The sequence below is a fragment of the Suillus subaureus genome (assembly GCF_016647635.1).
Source record: "Suillus subaureus strain MN1 chromosome Unknown BJ212scaffold_34, whole genome shotgun sequence".
Lineage (NCBI taxonomy): Eukaryota > Fungi > Basidiomycota > Agaricomycetes > Boletales > Suillaceae > Suillus > Suillus subaureus.
Window position 1 is genome coordinate 60,839 of NW_024538590.1, and position 23,031 is coordinate 83,869.

At 45.0% G+C, this 23,031-nt stretch overlaps 8 protein-coding genes across 8 annotated transcripts; 6 read left to right on the forward strand and 2 right to left on the reverse strand.

The window, feature by feature from the left end:
- Positions 1-312: 312 nt before the first annotated feature.
- On the reverse strand, positions 313-1,335 carry BJ212DRAFT_1302554 (uncharacterized protein; the record flags this gene model as incomplete). The annotated part of the gene is made up of 7 exons (XM_041333285.1): positions 313-360; positions 474-508; positions 551-596; positions 622-698; positions 780-843; positions 893-979; positions 1,078-1,335. 7 exons carry the CDS (start codon positions 1,333-1,335, stop codon positions 313-315), a joined length of 615 nt encoding a protein of 204 aa, XP_041189134.1.
- A 1,922-nt stretch (positions 1,336-3,257) lies between these two features.
- BJ212DRAFT_1527763 (armadillo-type protein) lies at positions 3,258-3,661 on the forward strand. The gene is made up of 2 exons (XM_041341751.1): positions 3,258-3,308; positions 3,362-3,661. Exons 1-2 carry the CDS (start codon positions 3,306-3,308, stop codon positions 3,536-3,538), a joined length of 180 nt encoding a protein of 59 aa, XP_041189135.1. The 5' UTR covers positions 3,258-3,305; the 3' UTR covers positions 3,539-3,661.
- Positions 3,662-5,757: 2,096 nt separating this feature from the next.
- Positions 5,758-6,765, forward strand: BJ212DRAFT_1484433 (uncharacterized protein; the record flags this gene model as incomplete). The annotated part of the gene is made up of 4 exons (XM_041340795.1): positions 5,758-5,805; positions 5,861-6,367; positions 6,440-6,503; positions 6,563-6,765. 4 exons carry the CDS (start codon positions 5,758-5,760, stop codon positions 6,763-6,765), a joined length of 822 nt encoding a protein of 273 aa, XP_041189136.1.
- A 1,642-nt stretch (positions 6,766-8,407) lies between these two features.
- On the forward strand, positions 8,408-8,728 carry BJ212DRAFT_1484434 (uncharacterized protein; the record flags this gene model as incomplete). The annotated part of the gene is made up of 2 exons (XM_041340796.1): positions 8,408-8,464; positions 8,519-8,728. 2 exons carry the CDS (start codon positions 8,408-8,410, stop codon positions 8,726-8,728), a joined length of 267 nt encoding a protein of 88 aa, XP_041189137.1.
- Positions 8,729-11,330: 2,602 nt separating this feature from the next.
- On the forward strand, positions 11,331-12,234 carry BJ212DRAFT_1448760 (uncharacterized protein; the record flags this gene model as incomplete). Its single annotated transcript, XM_041338590.1, has 4 exons — positions 11,331-11,450; positions 11,684-11,881; positions 11,926-12,089; positions 12,147-12,234. 4 exons carry the CDS (start codon positions 11,331-11,333, stop codon positions 12,232-12,234), a joined length of 570 nt encoding a protein of 189 aa, XP_041189138.1.
- A 1,423-nt stretch (positions 12,235-13,657) lies between these two features.
- Positions 13,658-14,086, forward strand: BJ212DRAFT_1220992 (uncharacterized protein; the record flags this gene model as incomplete). The annotated part of the gene is made up of 1 exon (XM_041329381.1): positions 13,658-14,086. A coding segment is annotated over one exon (429 nt), but the record flags the coding sequence as incomplete, so codon positions are not given.
- A 5,797-nt stretch (positions 14,087-19,883) lies between these two features.
- BJ212DRAFT_1379334 (ATP adenylyltransferase) lies at positions 19,884-21,252 on the forward strand. The gene is made up of 6 exons (XM_041336589.1): positions 19,884-20,027; positions 20,088-20,273; positions 20,320-20,368; positions 20,425-20,532; positions 20,593-20,706; positions 20,764-21,252. The coding sequence occupies exons 1-6, from the start codon at positions 19,908-19,910 to the stop codon at positions 21,204-21,206; spliced, it is 1,020 nt and encodes a 339-aa protein (XP_041189140.1). The 5' UTR covers positions 19,884-19,907; the 3' UTR covers positions 21,207-21,252.
- Positions 21,253-21,305: 53 nt separating this feature from the next.
- BJ212DRAFT_1570169 (uncharacterized protein) lies at positions 21,306-22,654 on the reverse strand (the record flags this gene model as incomplete). The annotated part of the gene is made up of 4 exons (XM_041342040.1): positions 21,306-21,356; positions 21,428-22,138; positions 22,187-22,342; positions 22,400-22,654. 4 exons carry the CDS (start codon positions 22,652-22,654, stop codon positions 21,306-21,308), a joined length of 1,173 nt encoding a protein of 390 aa, XP_041189141.1.
- Positions 22,655-23,031: the final 377 nt, after the last annotated feature.

Consider the following 23,031-nt stretch of genomic DNA (forward strand, 5'->3'; position numbering starts at 1 on the left):
ACAAGAGAAACGTGCATATAAGTGAGTGGCGCTATGCAAGTTGTTTTATGCGATAGCGCTATTTGACATCTGACTAGCAACAGCAAGAAGAAATCAAAGGGAGTGAAAGTGAGGAGTAAGGTAAGACAGTGCAAGTGGAATGCCCAATAGCGACTAGATTATAGCTCGACTACCGATAGCAATCCTGACGTTGCAAAGGTCAAACTTCAGAGGGAACTTTTTAGCAATGTGCACTTAAAGCAAGTCAAGTGACACGCGATCAAAGAGATTGGCAAGAGTGGAATTGATTGCACTAAAACTAGGATATAGCGACTAAAGTGACCCGACACCTGCAAAGGTCCAGGGAAGGGAAGTACTGTACTGTATGTAGGACAGGTCATTTTATCATACTGCATAGGGGTTCGGGATTGCATAGGTGAGTATAGTAGCGACACTGGCAAGGGCATGATATAGTGACAGGTAATAAAACATACAGCACTGCGGAACACAAGGACACATGTAATAAGACCTGTGACTGATGAGTAGCAACATTTAAGGAAAAATAACGCACCAGCAGAGGTAGGTGGACATAGGCAGGACATGGGAGGACAGAATACCTAGGCATTGGACCAGGTAGCACACTATGGGAGCAAAGTGGTTCCAAAGTGGATAGCTTGGAAGCTGAATAGTGCTGGTGACTAGTGCCTTACTCTTTTCCTCTGGACAAGACAAAATATGCCTATGACACTCATACACGCCTAGCGCTGGTATGATTGTCACATCATGATGGCTGGCTGTACCTGGGTTTTGGGACCACCAGTGATCAGAGTATTCCCTCCTGTAATTACCATGTTCATCATGCAGCTGATCAAGGTCAGAGCAAGCGTTGATGAGCAACATGATGTTGGCTTACCTTCCAAACTTGTGTGGCATCATGATCTCTCACGTGTGGTGGACTAATGACCCATTCTGTCAAGGGAAGCATCTCTTCTCCACCCTCCTTCAGAAGGTGTCAAACTGTGGCTCCTCCTTCCTCAAAGTAGAGCTCATGCTAGAACAGGTGAGTGACATCATTGCCCTACAGACCACCACACTCACAACTATGCTGTATCCACGATTGTGGTCATATGGGGTGTAGCCCACCACCTCAACCTCTGATGAGGCTTCCAGCTTTTCCTTCGCCCACTTGAGTGCTTGAATGGTTGGGGGATGGGGCATCACAATCCCATCATGCATCATGATTCCTACACACAGTTTCTTCTGGGTCAGGTCTGGCACTTTCAGTGGCACTGGCAATGCATCTGGGTCCAGGAGTGCAGGATTGGCTCCAATGACAGCTTCAAGGAAAAGTTGCATGTCTCATGCAGAGTGACACATTGGACCTATGGAACTAAAGAATCCGTCCTGGCCAGGTTGACTGGGGTGATATCAACACAACTTCTCAGCAGAGCTTTGCATACTTACTACCACAAAATGCCATGAAGAGGCGGTGTCTGACAGGATGGACAGAACCCATATATACCACAATGGGTGGATGGGGCTCGAATGGATCCTCTGCCATCACTTAATTGGCAATGCGTCAACTTCTGGTGTGACATGGAGGAACACAGACTTATGTGCCCACACCTATGCAAGAACCCTTCATGGCAACAAGGGCTGATTTACCACCAGAAGATCCTCCCATAGTAAGATCCATATTATGGAGGTTCAACTATTGAGACTTTAGTCACAAATACACATTTGTCACTTGAGAGATGGCTTATGACTCGACTGTAGGTAGACTTGAACTCAAGGTGCATCAGAGTCTGTGGCTGATTTGTCTTGACATAGAAGACTACAAATACACTTGACCGATAGAATGTAGTTCCAGGTGTGAATTACTTACCTGTCCCTAGTGAACACAGAATTCTTGTCATATCACAGTCTTCAGTCGCAGTCTCGATGTTCATGAGGAAGCCTGCAGACCCAACTGTCCCCTTGACTGGGAGCATGCCCTGATGGCATTCATCTGAGGTAGATGATTGTGATTTGGTCACTCTACACTTACTTTGATTGAAATGGGCAATCCATGGAGTGGACCAATGACCTTGCCTTCTTTCTGGAAGTACTCATCCAGCTGCTGCGCCTGTTTTATGCCTTCATTGAGGAAGAAGTCAATGAGACAAGCTGTGAGCTGATGAGTGATAGCTGCACATTTTCCAAAGGACACTATTTGGGAGAGTGAGAAAGCACAGATATGATTCAGGATTTACTGTGGTATATGTATAATCTTGTACCCAAGAGAAACTGCTGAGTCACTTGAAGAGGAGCTCAACAATCCTACTGGACTTGGAGGACACTTATGATGTGCCATAATGGTTAAGAGAGATTGAGATCAGCAATGATAGCATGTACAGATTAAGCTGGCAGACTTTGAAATGTCACATGATCTTGTTGAACTAAGTTTTTGAACTTAGTGTTTTTGTTCTTCAGTTAGTACCACTGGGAGCTCGCCCACACCAGTTGCTGATACATGCCTTACATGTGGCTCCCCATCATCAGGACACTTTTAGGTGCTTAGGCCCTAATCCACAACTGTGCACTGTTAACTTGTGCGGCTTGGTCCCTGAGCACCAGAGCGCCCTGGGAACCCTCAATTTTTCAAATTACTAACTTTACATTTATTCTAGCTTATATTACTACTTTGTGAGGTGGCAGTTGTGCTGTAAGTTGGCGCGCTGGCACCAGTGATCAAGGTTACAATTTTCCAAACTCAACTTGTCCCCAGAACAACTCGCAGACCTGCTTGTCAATCAACTAGCCCTTATCATATCCCTCCACCTGCATCTACCATCTTCCTGTGCTTGCAAGTCTGGGGGTTCCTCCAGTCCCATCTCTGTCACAATGACAAAACACTGGAAATCAGCTGACTCCCAGTAAGTTTTTCATTTTATTTACATTTTTCGCATTTTTTCACTTCTATTCCTGGTCCAACATGCCTCTTGGAGGCAAATTGGACCAGAGGCCATCAAGCTGCGAGGGCATGCCTCTTGGAGGTGAACCTGAGCACTGATGCTGTTGGCTTTCACAATTTAGCTCACATATACCTGTATCTAGCACTGACATGAGTTTTTATTTATCATAGGCCTTCAACTGACTTGATACCCCCAATGTCATCTTCAGTTTTCATGTCTCAGTCAAACTTCTGGTTGTCCTTTGGCAGTTGGTGCTCATCAGTATTGGACATTACATCTCCTGAAGCGTCTTCACCCATTACTTCTCCTCCACTCCTGTTTGACACTCAGAGGAACGTAATCACTGAAAACATATACCCCAAGGTTGTCAACATGGTTTGTGTTTCATTCTGTGTCGCTCAACATCTTCCACTCACCTCTTAGAGTAGTTTGCTGTCAACCTCTTCCGATCGATACCCCCACCTGTCAACCCCACTGGTGATGCTTTTGACCCTGAAGAAGATGAGCCTGTCTTGGAACTCACCTGGCCTCATCTTCAGATTGTCTATGAATTTTTCCTCCAGTTTGTCAAGAGCCCAGATTTCAACACCAATCTCACTAAATGATACATTGATCAACCCTTTGTACTAAATCTCCTCAAGCTCTTTGACTTTCTCAAGACTATGCTACACTGCATTTACGGTAAATTCCTTAACCTTTGGGCCTTCATCTGCCGGTTGATAAACAACATCTTTTATCATTTCATTCGTGGATCAGCATTTTCTCTCATATTCCCTTTGATCCTTTGATCAGGCCAGCTGTTGTGATTCTTCTGTATTTGATTCCTGTTGGTGCGTCGCTTTGCACCTTACCATTCCACAGAATGAATTGACTGCTTCTCAGCTCATAGATACCTCATTGGATATGTTTACACCCAAACTCATTTATTTCTTGGATCATCTAGCATGCCACTGGCCAAACATATTGAAGGTACGCTGTTCTAACCCTAACCCTAATACAACTACATATATCCTACATAGATCAAATCAACTGAACTCTATCCTGGATGCCTTGTGCGTCATTCCACCCTCAGCAGCATCTATGAGCACTGCTAGCATGTCTCTTCCCAGATATCTCACTTAAGCATTCTGATGAACAATTCGCACTGCAGGCTGTGGAGTTCTGGACCACCATATGTGAAGAAGAAATCGAGCTTGCCCATGAGGCACAAGAGGTACATTGAGCATGGATGAGGAACAAGAAAGGGAGGTAGTTCACAAGGTAGATCCCAGGTAAGTCAAACATCTTCCAGTAGTCAAGTGATCAATCTGACATTCTTTTCAGCATGTTCTGCATCTGTTCTGCATCCTTGCAGGCATCAACTTGCCCACACAAGTCTTCTCATCCTGCCTACCAGTTGGCACTCGCCATTGCATGATGCTATCTCCACCAACTTGCCCATGCACATGTTCGCAGTCTTCTCATCCCATGTACCATTGAGTAACACTATTTCCACATTCCTGTACACCAAATTCTGTACCATATATATCATGAGATATAACAAATTTATTCAAGCATGTCTGATCCTCCATGTAAGCAAATCAGCTATGGAATTTGCCATTCAAGCACAGGTTCTCGTATTTAGCTAGGTGCGTGCACTGCTTATCTTTGACATAAAGTATAATGCAACATCACATGCCATGGTTTTCAACCACATTACAAACCTCAGTAAGGATTCCACTTTGCTTACTGATGGCCACTTCAATTCTACTCACAGCTTCTAATGCACCTGCAATTTTGTCAATTAGGTCCTCAAATTTCCTTTTGAGTCTGTCATGTTTCTGTGATACTTTCTTCCCATTGGTACTCCCCTGGCCAAAGTTGTGCAGAGCCTCCACATGATGGTAAGTGCATAACTTGAAAGATAAAGCTAGGAATACTCACATCATTTAACTCATACTGTGACCTCTTTCACTTTAGATGCGGCTGCAGCCTATCAATGTCCTTGAGGTCCAGAAACTGATCTGTGAGATGCTCTAGGTCTGTGGATGACTGATCCAAAGTCAAAAATCTTACCATAAGCATAACACCCACAGGAATACACTGGACCATGTTGCCTGTGCGCCTGACCTGGACCAGGGCAGGAGTCCTTGTGGCTTTGTGGAGTGGAGCTCCTTGAGCAATGGATGCCCTCGCCTGCTCTATGAGCTCTGAAGGGTACATTGATCAAGATTGTGTTGGGCCCATCATTAAGGTCAGAGGGCCAGGAGTCAATGCTTTTGGATTCTGTGTCAGACATATTTGCTAGTTCCTCCTTCAAGTTGAGTGACAGTATTTAAATTCAAGTCACTCTACATTTCAAACTGACACAAAAATGACCCTGGTCTGAAACAGGACCCTACATTCCAATGTGCTGATCTCTTGGTTACCAGAAATTTTGCAACCAAGTTCCTGCTGAACATGAGGATACTAGTTTGTACGTATTTACAATGTTCATCTCAACATTTGGCAGCCAAAGAAGTACTTTGGAGCTGTGACAGCACTTATGACTACCCTTGACTAAAGTCTGTTTAGATCCATTATGGAAGCAGGGACTCAGACTTGACTTAATTCAGATGCCACCTCATCACATGGGCACAGGGATTTCAGCAGCCAAGCTTTCTGGAATGTGGGTGCAGCAGAATATATTCAAAGTTTGAAATTTTTCAAACATGAGCACAACTATTGTATACTATTCAATTGCCGATAATTTCACACATGTCAGATCCCATGACCACTAGGACGACACACATTGCACTGCTGCCCCCACAATTGTGACTGTCAAAAATTCTGAGCTTCAAGCAAAATGGGTCCAATATACTTACACTACTCCTTCCATGCTGCCATCGCTGCTGTGAGTCACTTGACCATGGAACATGATTTTTGTTTCTCAATAAGACTTGCATCAGCATCATGCACCAGTTGCACCAGCCATGTATCCCAAATGTAAGCCGTCGTCCACTACTAGTACCCCTGCACCTGTACTTCAAAAAGTGCAGAATTCTCCTGGAGGATTCTATGCTGCTATGCCGAGACTTATTCATCATGTCGAATACTTCATAGGTGGACAGCACAGAAATATTCTTGTCAGCAAGGGAGGTGGGCTCCAACCCACAGAGTTCATCATCTGTGGTGTGTTTGAGATTAGTTGCAATGACTTTAATTTCACCCCAGATGGAAATTTTAATCCCTCAAATGTATTTCATGGTTGCTTTGCAGACATGAAATTGAGCTGTCAGCTCACTGCTGGCCATAACGATGCATTCCGATTCTCATCAGAAGACTTCCCAGATGTTCTCAACAATCTTGCTCATTTTGAGGGATTAATCCCGAGGCCAGGAGGGTATGATAAACTCAGCATTATTCATGATTCACTCAGCCAAAGATCCATCAAACTGACACACAGTCTTTTCAAAGTAAGTGTTCATCATATACTTGTCTGTGCGCATCACCATGACTAATTTCTGGGTATTGCCATGATGAACCAGGCCAATAAAGAGGATCAGCAAGATTTTGCTGGCGAAGTTTATGGTGATGAAAACTACTTGACTGGTAAGCCATGAATGATTCTTATGTCTGTCACTATAATAATTGTTTTTACCCAACTGCAGATAGCCTAAGCCCCAACTTCAACATTACCACCTGGCCAGTGGCCGACCAATGCAAAGGCCATTTGCAGGGCCTCATTTCAACTAATATCATCTGCCCCCTGCCAGCATATGACTTGGATCACACCCTCATCCTACCATCTCAGTATGAGTCAAAACTGAAGGGCACACTCATTGAAGTGCATATGGCATTTTGTCACTATTGAGTAAAAAGCAAGAAACAAGACATTTTCAGTGCTGTTTTATGAGAACTTACCATCCTGTCACCACCTGCCGCCATGCCGAGCAGCCCCTTCAAACATTGTCATCTCAGTGCCGGCCCTTTGAAGGAATTTTGAATGGTATGCATTAACTCTTACTAGTATCATTGCCTTCACACACTGATCACCTTCTAGTACAGTAATATTGGGCACCACGCCCAATAGATTGTTGTAGTACTACTTGTGCATATTTCAAATTTTGTATCTAACATGTGCATTAACGGTTGATTATATGTTGTCAAAAATCAGCCTCTCAGATCGGCACTGGAGCTGTATGCCTTGATCAAGGATACTATCAACCCTTTATTCTATGCCACAAGCACCTGGCTTGGCTGGAACATTCTAAGTTGAATCACTCGACTAATGTCCAGAATTATGCTGAAGATCTGACTATTGTCATTCAAGCAGCAAAGGTGTTCAAAACTGCTGTACTGGACAATGCCTGGAATCAATGCACAAGGCTAAGGTAGGAGTCTGTGTTATGTGTATGCTGAAACTAACTTGGATGATAGTGTCTTGCCAGGGCAATATACAGGACTTTCAGAGATCGCTGTCATACCTATCTTGAGGTAACCTGCACATGACCTGTTGGCCCAGGACCAAACACATCTGGAGAAAAGAGACAATGGTTGTGCAGGGGCTGCAGGCAAGGAAGTGTGTGCCCACTTCAAGGGAGGCTGGAAATTTTTATATTGCACATGCGAAGGTCCAGCTGCACCCACACATTGCTGCTTTCCCCCAGGGTCTTTGAATGAGGCACATGGCACTGATGCATCCAGCTTGGTTGCAGGCACCTGTGTTCATGCACGCTTGGGTGTTGGGTGACATGCAAGGCACACATCAGATGTCAGAGAGTTGTGACCACATTTGGGTACCAGTTACACCCACCAACATTTTCACATGACGCTTGGCCCTTTGTAGTGTGTTATCTTTGGAGAAATTTGAGATTTACTGATGAATACTGATATTTTGGAGAGTCATTGAAAAATAAAGTGTAATGTCAAACTGGATTTCTGTGATAGTGGGCTTTGGCAGTGCAAAACACCCTCAGTCGCTTACAATTGCTCCATCCCCACACATCATCAAGAAAAAAAATCCTTGAACTCAGGAACTGCAGCAGGGTGTCAATGCAATGACAATTGAGAATGCTCCTGTTTGCTTCTCCCATTCTCACTTCATAGCTGAGTCTGCACTTGATAATCTAGTTAGTCTGTGTAGTATCTTGAATACTTAATGGGAATTTCCCGGTGGGCTTTGAACAGTCATGTGATTGCATTCGCAGGTTTAAACCTTTGTGTTTTTGTTCCTCAGTTAGTACCACTGGGATTCCTCATATGAGCCACTGATACATGCACTATGCACAGCTCCACATCATGCAGACACTTTCAGTTGCTCAGGTGCTGATCCATGAACATCTGCTGTTACCTTGTGTGGCTTTGTCCCTGAGCACAAATCCCTGGGAAAACTCAATCATTATCTTATTTTATTTTGCCAGCTGTGGGTGAGGGTCTCCAGGCTCAAAGACCCCATAGTACTACTAATTCTTTATTTTATTGTAGCCTTATTTTTTTCTCCCTTAGGCGCCCTCATGAGCACTGCCTTGCAGGTTCATTTTGCTAACCCTAACCCTAATCCACCAAAACTGGTGAGTCAAATTTCTTTGCAGTGTTCTTCACTGACATTCGGCTTCTGATGTCAGTCCTTCCCCAATACCTCTGATCATCAAATTTCACCCATTAATATTCTTCCCTTCGCAGTACAACCTCCCCATGCCTCTTCTTTCCCTTCGCAGTATGACCTTGCACCTCATCTCACACCTCACCTATCGCATCTCTGCATGCACACTTACACATCTAGACCAATTGAGTTTGCTTTTGATGATGGCAAAGGAGATGCCTTGGGAGGCTAAGCATATTTTTTCACCCAACTAAGCCCTTCTTGGATGTCCATTGGTTGTTAATTGTTTTTCAGGGATTCAGGGATTATTGTTGACTGTTTTGATCAGAAGTTCTGCAGGATAGTGATTGATGTTACATTGGTATTGCTCAGCAGACCAGAACCTTGTAAGCACATTCTTTAATTTCGCTGACCCTTCATTCTTATTAATGACCACAATCCTCTAATGACTGTTAGGTTGTTCCAAACATGAAACCCCCAGATGTCAGCAGACACAATATTTTCTGTATCATTCATAATACACTGGATCAAACTGCTGCTGATTCCCCATACTTCAGTCAGTGTGCCTTCTCTCACACTTCCACAGCTCTCACATTCACTACTTGCATCTACCTCTAACACCTCCCAATGCTTCTACCTAATGTCACAGATGAGCACCCAAGGTGATGGCTCACCTTCTGAAGTAGCTGCCTTGAAAAGGCAGCTGGCTCTTTTGGAGATGCAAAATGCAGAGCTCTGCAAACTTCCAGTGGAGGAGAAAAGATATGAGTTTTTATCTAGTGTGTGGTTGCCCTTTGAATCATTGATTTGATAGTGTATGCCTTCATCTTGAGGGTCAGGTAATCTACAGACTCATCTGCCTTACTGAACATGTAGAAGATCTCATCACAGAGTTTGATAGACACATGACACTAGGTATTGAATTAGATGACAATGCTAGTGTGAATGACCCCAAGTGAGTCCTTCAGCATTTACAGTTGCTCATGCTGATATGTCACACTAGGGACGACAGGAGGTACAGATCATACAAGAAATTAGCTGCTTGGTGTCTGTCTGTCCATAAGCTCATACACTCAGTGATTGAGGATAGCGAACTATCTGGTGTATACAGCAAGGTGGGACATATGCACACCTTGGTGATGATACTACAGTGGCTCAAAAAACTGTCTGCATGTTTTGACATTTTTCACTATCTATGATATTGTGTGAGAACTCACAAATGCCTCAAGGACATGCTTATACCACATTGTAGTATGGCTTCAGGGCTTTCATTTGAGCCCTACACCATGGGAATCAGTGGAGATATGGTGGAGATACAAGGCTCACAAAATGGTGACTCATGCAGACAGTTTTTTGACTCAAGTATTTTACAATAATAACCAGGTATTCTAGTATTTTGTATGACCTCCCTTGGCTTTAATTACTGCCTCTATCCTTCTAAGCATACTCTCAATTAATTTCTGGCAATCCTCAGCTGTGATCTTCCCCCATTCCACTGCTACTCTCTCCCAAAGCTCCCATACTCCTTTAGGGGGGTTTTCATAGGCTTGAAGCTTTTTCTTGAGTGTTCCCCAGAGATGTTCAATGACATTGACATCAGGAGACTGTGCTGGCCAGTCAAGAACATTGATGTTATGTTCTTCAAACCATTCCTTAGCTCTTCTGGATGTGTGCTTGGGATCATTATCCTGTTGGAAAATGATATCTTCTTCATCAATCCCTGATTCTGCCAAGCTAGGCAGCAAGTGGTCATTTAAAATGTCCACATACTGCTCAGCATTCATCTTCCCCTCAACCTCAGCAAGTATTCCCACACCATTCCATCCCATACAACCCCATACCATTAAAGAACCTCCTCCAAACTTGACAGTCCCATTAACCTCTCTGTCTGTTAGGCCATCTCCCTTCTTTTTCCATACATATACCTTCCCATCTGACCCAATCCTATTGATTTTGGTCTCATCTGACCATATAACATGCTTCCAGTCCTCCACAGTCCAGTGTTGATGAGCTAAGGCAAAGGCTAGTCTTCTCTGCCTATGTTTGATGGAGAGAAGAGGCTTTTTCTTCTTTGTTACTGCCTTGAGATGAGCTGCCTTGAGAACATTCCTCACAGTTTGTGAAGAGACAGGAGTAGTGATGGTGGAATTGATATAATGGGTGGTTTGGACAGCATTATCAGCCTTTCCTGTAGTGATATGTTGGATAATAGCCCTTTTGTCAGTAGAGGTAAGCTTGGATGGACATCCTCCACAAGAGTTTTCCTTGTCTGGGTGGCTTTCTGTGATAAACTTGGCCACAGTGGACTTGCATACTCCAGTTCTAGAGGAAATTTGGCAAGCAGAGAGGCCAGCATAAGACAGAGAGAGGATATTATCTCTTTGAGCAGAGGAGATGGCTTTCATGGTGATTATGACTATGATACATGAGATATTCTGGTTTATATAGTTAGATATAGTCATAAAATAACATAATGACATCACTTCATAATTTATATAATAGTGGCATGATTTATATAGTTTTAATATACACTCAAAAAACTGTCCACATGAGTCATCATTTTATAAGCCTTATGTCTCCACCATATCTCCACCGATTCCCACGGTGTATGGCTCAAATGAAAGCCCTGAAGCCATACTACAATGTGGTATAAGCATGTCCTTGAGGCATTTGTGAGTTCTCACACAATATCATAGATAGTGAAAAATGTCAAAACATGCAGACAGTTTTTTGAGCCACTGTAATTGACACACTGTTTCTAGTTAAATAAGGGTGCTGACAGAGCAAGGGCTGATGATACGACATGACTTAAAGTCACCATTGCTTTGTGGTTGATGCAAGATACCCCACCACCAAACCCTGTCATTCACATGCAGAATAAAATGGGTTGTGGGTTCAACAATAATGCAACAGGATGGCTTATATGCCCTGTAGATTATGACTGGAATGACCCGGTGTAAGTTTTGTGTACATTGTGGCATCTTTGCTGATCAATGTGGTAGTATCTAACAAGGAATCAGGGATTATCACCCTGATTATTGAGTTACAGCTCACTCCTGGCCTGCCTTTTTATACAAGGATGAATGATATGACCCACTAAACCCTATAGATGGTCTCTTTAAAGGGAAATTACTTTTAAAGGTATGTTTTATGAGCATGAATGACAATTTACTGAAGCTACCTTTAGACCTTCAAGTATATCTTCACATCTCCTACCTCCACAGAGCTGGATGATGAAGAGCAGATCAACGTGGTGGAGCTTTCTGCACAGGGTCATCTGAGGCAGCAAAGGACTAATGGCAAGCACCGCACTCATTGCAATGTTGCTGGGCTGTTGAACATGAAATCTGTTCAACCACAGTCAATTGCATATGCAGCCATGCAGGTAAGTACAACAAATCACTCCTATCAATGCATTCACTGATGCAGGTCATTCAGCTTAGGTTTGCCTTGTCTAGCACAGGATCATGGTGTATTATAGATGACGAGTTCAATCATCAAGAATTTTATGACCATATCATTGACTTCTTCGAGCTTGCTGTGACGTCAAACACAGTTAAGGAAGTTGAAGATTTATTGCTTTGGTGGAACCAGTGAGTCATTGTGTACTATAGCCATCGGCCACTGTTCTCAATATAGTGTAACTTTAGTAAGGTTTTTGGACGCAAATATGCATCCATCTATCATCCCCAAAGAACCAAGCAGCTGTCTGTTGCTCATTGTTCAGGTAGACATTAGCTCAGATCTTCCACTCATTATTTACAGATCAGTTGAGTATATTGATATGTAACACAACTAGCTATAGTGACTTTTGTTGTGTAGTTCCTAAATAATAAATGTACCATGATTTCAAATTTTAATGGATTTTGCACCACCTGGGAGACTCGGCAATGCAGTATCCAATGGTCATTTATTTGCTACATGTCCATGATTTGTTCCTACTGAGAGATAATACCTATATTAAACTTATGAGGCACTTACCTACCTATGTTACAGGTAGCAGGATACTGTATTTCTTTAACATCTTTGAAACAATACCCTGTGTGCTTGAAATGTCATACAGCAAACACTCTTTCAAAAAAATTTCATTCATATCGGTGTGGGTCTACTGGACCTACTTTGCCACCAAGATAACATTGAATCATCCACAGCAATCATGCATCATAGTCTTACAAGTTTATTAAGTTGGAGTATGATAAATGTCAAAGCATAACTCATTCACACAGCAATGCAAGCACAAAGGTTGATATGGGAAAACCAGGTGCAACTGGTAACTACCTTTCACTTTTGTCACAAGATGATATATGATTGGTTATCAATTGTGTGCTCATATATATGTAGCATGACCAGAAATTGGGTCACACTGTTTCACAATTGTCCTACATACATCTATTAGATGTGGCTGTCAACCAGGTTCTGTAGCATTATAACTAAATTCGTGTGATTGACACTGTACACCAACCTCCATGACTTTCCTTGATCATGTGGGATAGTGTTAAATACACATAAATGACTTTATGTATCTAGTGCTTCTGTCTATTTTTCATATATATTAGCCATCAAATGCACTCTCATAGATATGCTGCATGAACAGTCACAATGCTCTAAAGTCTATGCGCTGCATAGTATAAACATATCTTGCACATCCATTAATGAGATTCAATGTATTAACAATCACAATTGTGCAGCTACTACTGAATATAAGTCCATCTGATGGTTATGCATAATAGAGGATGGCATTTTAAAGCCATAAAAGTCTAGATAGTCTGTGGTGCCACATTTTAGCCAAATGTGGTTATTATCTACATGATAATGTGTATATAATGGTTGATAGGGAACATTGGTTTTCAGTGATGTACACCTGGTTGTTCAGTGGCCAATGTGATTGGGCTAGCAATGATGCCAGCATGCACAGTCATGGTAGCCTTGTGTCTTCCTGCAGCCAGATGAGCGCCCACTCATCCTTCAGTTTCAACTGCATTCCACATTAATATCTCAGTCAGTCCATTTTATCACGCATACCACAGCCTTCACATGAATGAGCGAGGATCATTGTCAGTATCGCTCTTGCTCTTGTACTTATCAGGCTCTCTAACCTTCATTAATAGTTCTTCCATTGTTTGAAGGAACTTTGGCAAGGTTATCTGAGGTCATTGTCAAGGGTGCTCAATATAACTCCCTTGAACATCAGCCCCACCCCAAGTGTTTGGAAGGGACCTGGGTGGATCTCCTCTACTACATCCACAAATTACTAGACAACCAAGAAAATAATCAGCTCATTTGGCTGCATGGCACAGCAGGCATCGGAAAGTCTGCTGTTGCATTCACAGTAGCTGAAAGGATGAGAGGTCTTAAAGTCACAGAGCAGATGGATGTCAGAATGCAGCTAGGAGGAATCTCATGCAAGAACACGAAATGTTGCATGGCTGGGTACTTTTTTGTGATGCTCGTCTACCAGCTTGCCAACAATTTCCCCAACATCCGCAATGATGTAAACAGAGCTATCCGTGAGAATCCTGCTCTGCTAGACCCTGACACACCTCCTTGTGACCAGATGGAGGTTCTCTTTCTTCAACCTCTCCAGAAACTTCAACTCAGATTGTGCAGGTGTCTGCCTTTGTCATTTGTTATTGATGCACTTGATGAATGCACATCGGAACCCAAGCTTACCAATCTTGTCCTTTCCCTTGCATGGGCTCTTCATGAACCTGATCTGCATGTGGCCCACATTCTGCTCGTGAGTTGCTTGGAATCATACATCAGCAAAATCTTTCAGAAGGGCAAGGTGCGCCTGTTGGTGCACAAGATACCTGTGAGAACTTCTGGGGAAGGGATTGCTACCATCATCTCACTAGACAGCGCTGATGTTGATAATGACATCTTTGTTTTCTTGCAGCATTCATTTGGAGAGCTGGCAATTCATCATCAGGATTTCCTGCAGCCATTGATGGATGATCTTGTGAAGCTGGCAAGCCGTGCAGGCAGACATTTCATTGTGGCGTCTACAATGATGAAGTTTATTATCAACAATGGAGACAATGATCCCCACAGTTGGCTGCAGCTGATGCTCAAGCTGCTACCAGGAACGGAGGTGTACAAGTTATACTATTGTATCCTCTCCATGTGCACCGACCCCAAGTGGGCTTACATGCACTTGTCCATCATTGCTGCCCTTGCAGTCCCTCTGCCAATGTCACAAATCTCAAAACTACTCAGCCCTGGTCTGGGCAGGGATGTTGAGACAATGCTAGTACAGCTATGGTTGGTTTTGGATATTCCTACCAATAATAGTCTTCCCATAAATATCCATCACTCATCCCTTCATGACTATGTTTCTGACCCCTCAAACTGCAGCCTCCCTCATGTACACAGTATATCAACAGCCCACTCCCTACTTGCTAGTGCTTCTTTCTGCTTGATGATGAAGGAGATTCCAGAAAGCATGACCTTTCTAGGTGTGCTCTCAGAATTGCAGAAGCAGAGCCAAGCTATGCAACCCCAGGACCCCCATAAATTAAGAGACTCATTAGCCTTCCTCATTTGGCCACCAGAGCCACTGTCAATTCTGATCAGCATGAGATGGCTTTGGGGTGGCCACAGCTCAGATTTACAATACTGGCTAGAGACCCTGGATGGATGCACCTGGTTGCAAACAAGCAAGGAGGATGACTAGCTACAGACCCAGGGAGTGCTCAACTGGTTGCAGACCCAAGGTGGAAGAAACTGGCTGTAGACCCAGGGTGGAAGAGACTGGCTGCAGACCTCAAGTGGGAAATACTGGCTCTCGACACAGGGAGGTCAAGACTGGCTCCAGACCTCAGGTGTAGGAGCCTGGCTTCAGACCCTGGCAGGGCAAGACTGGCTGCAAACCAAGGGAGGGGGGAGACTGGCTGCAGATCCAGGGTGTGAGAGGGTGGCTGGAGACACAGCGCAGGAGAGGCTAGCTGCATACCCACAGAGGGAAAGACTGGCTGCAGACCCAGGGTGGGAGAAACTGGCTGCAGACCCAGGGTGGGCAAGACTGGCTGCAGATCCAAGGTGTGAGAGGTTGGCTGCAGTCCCATGGAGAGCAAGACTGGCTGCAGACCCAGGGTGGGCAAGACCAGCTATGGATCCAGGGTATGAGAGGCTGGCTGCGAACTCATGAAGGGCAAGACTGGCTGCAGACCTAGGGCAGTAGCAACTGGATGCTGGCTCACAGAGAGCAATACTGGCCGCAGATCAGGAGAGAGCAGCAGCTCATGTGCTAACAAGACTTGCTAGTGACGACACGTGAGCCAGACTGGCTGCTGATCATGCACTGAGACTGGCTACAGACCACACAGCAGAGATTCTGGCTATAAACCCACAAAGAACATGACTGGTTGCAGACCCACAGAGGGCACAACTGGCTGCAGACCTTGGGTGGGAAAGGTTGGCTGCAGACCCAGGGAGCCCAAGACTGGCTACAAACTCAGAGAGGACAAGGATGGCTGCAGACCAATGGAGGGCATGAATGGTTGCAGACCTTGGACGGGCAAGACCTGTTGGAGATCTCTACCAAAATAAAACACAATGTGCAGACTCGGGTTATACCATGATGGGTAGAAGAACAGGTCAGACTAACTGTGAGCAAACACTGGCTGCAGAATGGAAGAGATGTGCTACAGACCCAAAGTGGGAGAGCCCAGCTGAGGACCCCTAGTAGGAGAGTTCGGCTGCAGAGTGAGAGAAGGAGAGTCTGGCTGCAGAGTGAGAGAGGGAGAGTCTGGCTGCAGAGTGAGGGCAGAAGAGACTGGCTGGCAACCCAGGGTGGGTACCACTGGCTGAGGCACCAGGATGGGTAAGTTTGGCTGCAGACCCAGGGTAAGAGAAATTGGCTGTGGTTCCAGGGCAGGAGAGACTGGCTGTGAACTCAAGGTGGGAGTGTCTGGCTGCAGACCCCTGACATGCAAGACTGGGTGCAGACACAGGATGGGAGAGACTGGCTGCAGACACAAGGCAGGCAACACTGGCTGCAGACTGAGGGTGGGAGAGCCTGGCTGTAGACCACACATGGACAAGACTGGCTGCAGGGCCAGGGCAGGAGAGTTTGGCTGTAGACTACCCACATGCACGACTGGCTGCAAACCCAGGGAGGGCTAGACTGGCTGTCAACTCCATGCAGGAGGGACTGGCTACAGACCCTGCATGGGCAAGACTGGCTGCAGACTCCCCATGGCAAAGCATGGCAATCTACTTCTGTGGTGTCCACCTGGGTAACAATGGAAGAATTCTCAAGCGCATTAGAAGCAATCAGCAAATTTAAGATTGCCTGAGAATTAGTTTCACTGCCAGCTTTCCAAGTGATACAACAGTTCAAGGAGTTGCCAGATTTTTTGATATTTCCAGCATTCCTGGTGTTAAGGCACCAGGAACATGGCACCTCTGCATCACCAGAGGGTCAAGTTTTTCCACTAGACAAGGAAATCATCCATGCTGTGAATGCCTTTACCACCTTCGCAAACAAAGCACAGGAACTCAGTCAATCCACCTCTGATGCTCTGAAATATGCATGTCAAAACTGGGCTGTCCATCTTTCGCATGTTTCAAATCTGTGGGATGACAACCTCCATCATATATTTCAGGCTTTCTGGAATCATTATCTCCCCTCTTGGCTTGAATAGCATTGGTGTTTGAAGGGTCTGGGGTCTTGCCTCATTGTTTTGTCCCAAGGGCAAGAGCTTGCAAAGGCATGTTTCTTTTCTATTCTCCAGACATATCAACAACTTACACTGCCTCATATTAGGACCTTAATGCTGTTGGTTCTACTATGCTTTCTAGCTCTTCATTTTACTGAAATAAATGCTCGCAATACACTTATAAGCAACCACCAACACGATTTCTACTACTTTGTAATTTACTCAGCCTATCTATTGATCATATGAACAATATTCGGAACGGATGAGTTAGAGAACGAGGCAAAGCCATCTTTAATCCTTAATATTATCAAAGTCGCCACATCCACTGACCATGATTTTGTTTTTACCAAGGAAATCATTCAATGGGGAAGTCAATACCTGAGGCAAAGTCAGCTATCCGTAAGGCTTATAATAGTCCATGTTGTTAGGGGATGGAAGACGAAAGGTATTTAATTGCCCCACTCAATTACATTTATTTCGTCCATTTTATTTTCCTGTCGATGAATGTGACTGTACATGGGGAGCCGCCTCACGGCACTCCAAAACACTAGTACTCTAATATCAAGTCCTACTAGAACATGAATCCTCAAGCCTACTCGACACCCTCGAAACTGAGGCCAGTACTACTAGTCTTGACATTGATATTGACGACCAGAGAGCACGACGCAGCCTGTCGCCGCGCGCCAGCTTTTGGTGTCATTCGACCGGATGATATGAGGACATGCATGATGCACGACGGCTTGAATTTAGTTCTTTGCAGATCGTTGCATCAATTCAGTCTCACTATATGCATGAGTTGGGTCTAGACACACGTGTTTTCGGGTTGTAGCTACTATCAATCAGCGCCCAGCTGTTCAAGTCACGGTTCTCCCGATGTGATTCCTCTTCTCTGGCGGGCGAGCGGCCAGTATTTCTTCCTCGAATTATTTTATTTTGGCGAGCCGTATATTAGCCTGTGTAGGCGCCCCTGTTTTTGGTGCTCGATATGTACTCACACGCCGGTGACCAAATAAATATACCATCCATGGGTGAATGTCAAGGCGTGTTCTGATAAGGGAAAAAAACTGGTTGTTGGCAGGTTCAACAGATTTTGATTTTGTTGCGGTAACCACCTGGCCGGCCGCGCCCATCTGGCCAAGGCCAGTTAAGATGGACCTCCAAGGAAACCATCTGTGAGTGAATTTTCAAGGCATGTTCCGATGGAAAAAATACCTTTTCGTCGGCAGGACACTGGCACAGTCCAAGAGACAGATTTTCTGTTGTGGTAATCGCTTTGGTTAGGACGAAGTTAAGATGAACCTCCGATCCATGAGTAAATGTTAAGGTGTACAGTGTTCTGATAAAAAAAAACTTGTCGTCGGCAGGTTTCGAACCTGCACAGTCAGATTTCGATTCTATTGTGGTAACCACTTGGCTCAGACTAGACTCGTGACCAGTTAAGATGAACCTCCGACGAAACCATCCGTAAGTGGATGTCAAGGCGTGTTCCGAAAAAAAAAAGTGATCGGCAGGTTTCGACCCTGCGCGGTCCAAGAGAAACAGATTTCGATTCTACTGTGGTTGCCACTTGGTTGGGACGATTGGTAAAGATTGAGTCAATGTCAATGTCAGGGTGTTCTAACCACCTTTCCGTTTTTGTCCGACAAGACCCCCTGTGCCACAGTACTGCTCTGCATCATGCCGTCCATGAAGCACTTAGGATATAGGCGTTGTTGTGCAAGAAGACAAAGATCCATATATCCTCTCCACGTTCCTGAAACTCGTGCTTTGGAGTAAAAACAACTTTGTCGTCGGTAGGTTTCGAACCTGGCCGGTCCAACTTGAAGAGGAACAGATTTCAACTCTGTTGCGGTAACCACTTGGCTAGGACCAGTTAAGATGCACCTCCGAGGGACTCACCCACGAGTGAATCCTCAAAGCGTGTTCTTATAGAAAAAGTGGATTGTCGGCAGGTTTCGAACCTGTACAGCTCAGGAGAAACAGATTTCGATTCTGTTGTGGTTACCAGCCACTTTCGCCAAGAGGAAGTTGAGATGAATCTCCGACGAACTGTCCATGAATGAATGTCAAGATGTGATAAGAAGGAAAAATCGTTTGTCGACAGGTTTCGAACCTGTGCAGCCCAGGAGAAACAGATTTCGATTCCGTTGCGGTAACCACTTTCGTCAGGCAGAAGGTGAAATGACCCTCCAGGAACTGCCCGTGAGTGAATGTCAAGGTGTGATTAAAGACGACTTCGTGGGTAGGTAATGCATTATACATCGTAGTGACAAGATACATGTATCGCATTAACATCTATCATTAAACAATGCATTAGGTCGTGGTGACTACAAGACAAGGACACTTCCCGAGCTGAGATGAACCTCCGAAGAACTGTCCATGAGTGAATGTTAAGGTGCGATAAGAGGGAAATCAAAGTTTGTCGGCAGGTTTTGAATCTGCACCACCCAAGAATGCAGAGTTTCTAATCTGTCATGGTACCAGTTGGCTATGACTACTCGAGATAGACCTTGAAGGATCCATCCATGAGTGAATGTCCAAGGCGTGGTGAAAGGAAAAGGATTGTCGAGCAGGTTTCGAACCTACATCAGATTTCTATGGACATCATTAAAAACCAGGAATAAGCGAGTCGGGCAGCTGGCGCCAGCGCCGTGACGATTACTTTGTACAGTCACGGTATAGCCGGTATAGCCACGGCTGGCCGATTTGTGCTCACACGCCGGTGACCAAATATTGACGTGCAGTTCAGTCATGACTCAGGCCTCTGATATCATATCTGCACTACCCAGTCAGTTTGAAGCTGCGCAATCTTCAGGGGATCTGTTTTTCTTCCCGTCGGAAGTGAGCAAGCATGAGGAGATCGGAATAGAGGTGTGTTTCCGTCTGCTTTCATCAATATAATGATAATTCATACGGGTGATCAATCCACAGTGGGAGATTCGCCTATGTACAGCGCTTCAAAAGAAATCGATACCTGCTTGGGAAGCAGGAATCGCACCATCTAATCAGATAGACGAGACTTCCAAGAAGTCTGATCCCTTTGCACCTCCATATGTCCCAAACCTTCACGTTGGTGATTTACGCGACGAATCATCCGGGGCGGAATATGGTGTACTGGTATGTTCAATTTTCTCCCTCCGAGCATCAGCTCAAGTGCATCCAGCTAAACAAGTACTCGGTCGTCCCCCATCATTTCCTTCTTGTGACCAAAGGTTCCCTACCAGCTACCTAAACACCATGATCATGCGCTGATGCATACGATCAACAGAGTTTATGCCGCAAACTTCACCGCTGATGCCTCATGATTTGGTCCAAACTTATCTGCTGCTCCTTGCAGCCCGGAAAGCACGCAAAAATTATTTCGCTTTCTACAACTGTGAGGATCTCTCGTGACATGACGATCTGATGGCAGGCTTATCCTGAGTATTCATCAAAGGCGGACCAAACAGTGGAGCCAGTCAAAGTCACAAACATATCCAGTTCATCGAAGTTGAAGATGATGGACCTCCAATTGAAAGATTAGCCAAAGCCGCAAACCTTGAAGTCTCAGGTACTTACTCCATACTGCTCCTGCTCTACTAGATATCTCACTCTAAGTAATCCTCAGGTAAACCCTTTTCGCTGTCATCCGTGCCATACGCCAACCATGTATATCGGCTTCCGACTCTGTCGAATGGCGCGTCACCGGAGCAGCTCGAACAAGTTTTGTTCCTTCCATTCCTATCCCTCTTGGATCTTGTGATTTCGACCGTACGACATGTTCCGGACTACCCACCTGGTACCCCTTCATATAATGTGATTCTAACCTTGGAACACATGCACTTGATCCCGCGACGCTGGGAAACCTATACCCTAGGAGAGTCGGGGGCGACGTTGAGCATCAACTCACTTGGTTTTGCTGGCATGCTGATGGTGAAAAGCGAGTCCGAACGCCAGGTATTAGAGCAAGAGAAGATCGGAGCGGTACTTAGAGGTGTCGGTGTGGAAAGCGTCCATGACTTGCAAGTTGCTGGCACATCGATGGAAGCAATGGATGAGACAGGTACTTGATAGTAACATCTGCAATCTTTATACATGTACAAGGCAATATTTCGTAAGGTTTCTACTCGAAGGATGGCAAGAAATGAATATGTTCAAGACTATCAGGCGTCATTGACCAAGAAAACCCTTCACTCTCCACATAGTGTCTAAGGAAGCAAGCTGGAGGATCCAATTAGCAGCGCCATCTGAGGTTATGGTTTCTCTCATTTGATGACTTCGAGAACACTTACTAGTTGGGCAAACCCTTCCTCTCTGATGACTTGTGCTACGATGGATTCTAACTCTGCATGGGATAGCTTGTGAAGGGCCGGAGTGTCATGCAGTGATGCAACAAGCTGGGCCCGAGTTGAATTACGACCTTCTAATGGTCGACTTTCCGATTGAAGAGATCGTGTGACGCTCGAAGGCAGTGGAGGCGGGGGCATCGTGTTTGAACTACTACGAATAGATGAGGATGGCTGGGAAGAATCAGGTAAGGTAGAGTTGATGGAGCCAGACGGCGCTTGGCATTGGCTGGACTTTGGGATAGTCATTCGAGGTGTTTCTGGAGGCGTAACGAAGGTACTATCGTGAGAGGATGCAGCCACGGATGTCGTTTTCGTAGAACTGCTGCTCAGAACCACAGGTGTGAACCTAACCGGCGTCGATGGTGCGAATGCCGGTAAATCGGATTCGGATGATGGATTTTCTGAAAGAAGTGTAGTCGGCGCTGGCCTGAGGGGAGTTCCGCCAATTGACGGCCGAGCTTGTGAAACAGTTGGGAGCATAGTACCTCGACGGGAAATGTCGTCAAGAAGGCCTGTCGTAGCTACAGTAGGGATACGAGTGACCAGAGGCTGCGGCTGTGGATTCAATCTACAAGGACAAACAGGTCGGACGGCATCGATAAACTGAGCTGCGCTCGCTGTAGTGGTAAATGTGATCTGAAAGCGCCGATATACCTAAAACAAAACTTGGTAAAATGTTTGGAGCGAATGGCACGTATGTACTGGTTGACAGGTCGAGTCTACTGTTCTCGGGTGCAGATAGCGAATTCCAACAACAGTATCTCGATAGACAGCTTTGAGAGGAAGACCATGGTCGGGTTGCCCAGGATTCGTCCTCGAGTTTGAGATCGACGAGAAGGAGAGCAAATCAAGATCCTCCTGGAGGGTTATGCTATTTAGTGGGATTCGTTGTCCCTCAGTAATTAAAGAGCCTACAAGTGTGATCTCTCTTTGATCGTCGTCCTTGTTATTAATGCTGCTGTCAAAATTCCATACAATTCGAAGGCGGACAGAAACAAGATTTCCTGCGGAAGATTTCTTCACGTCCAAGTAGAGGTTAATAACGGGGTGGACGAAATGTTGCCATTCTGCATCTGTAGCAGGGTTCTGAGAGGATGATGAGCTCGTAGGATATGATCGCGAATATTTTGCTAGCGGATAAGTAACGGTTGTTGTAGTGAATTGAGCCATTTCCCGGGTGCAAAAAGTTCTATCGCTAAGTATGAATTTGCTGTTTGATATGCCGCTGGTGTTTCTTTTAAAGTCCGTGACACTGTTATATAACGCCCAACTCTGGCAGTACTTGCTATATAGATATCAGAACCACTTGACCGTCCACCGCGTTCCGTGACTGATACGCTCAACCTTGAGCACTTAAAGATGCACCACCGAGCTTTGAGCACTCGCAATATGATCAGTCTCCGCCACTCCCGGGCCAATACGCTACATGAATACATTTTGTTTCCCCATCTGATCTAGCGACCTCTCGTCACCTTCGGCATCAATGACCGAACCCTTTAAATCTGAGTCAAGCCGCCAACACATCATAAAGCGCGACTTCTTCAGGT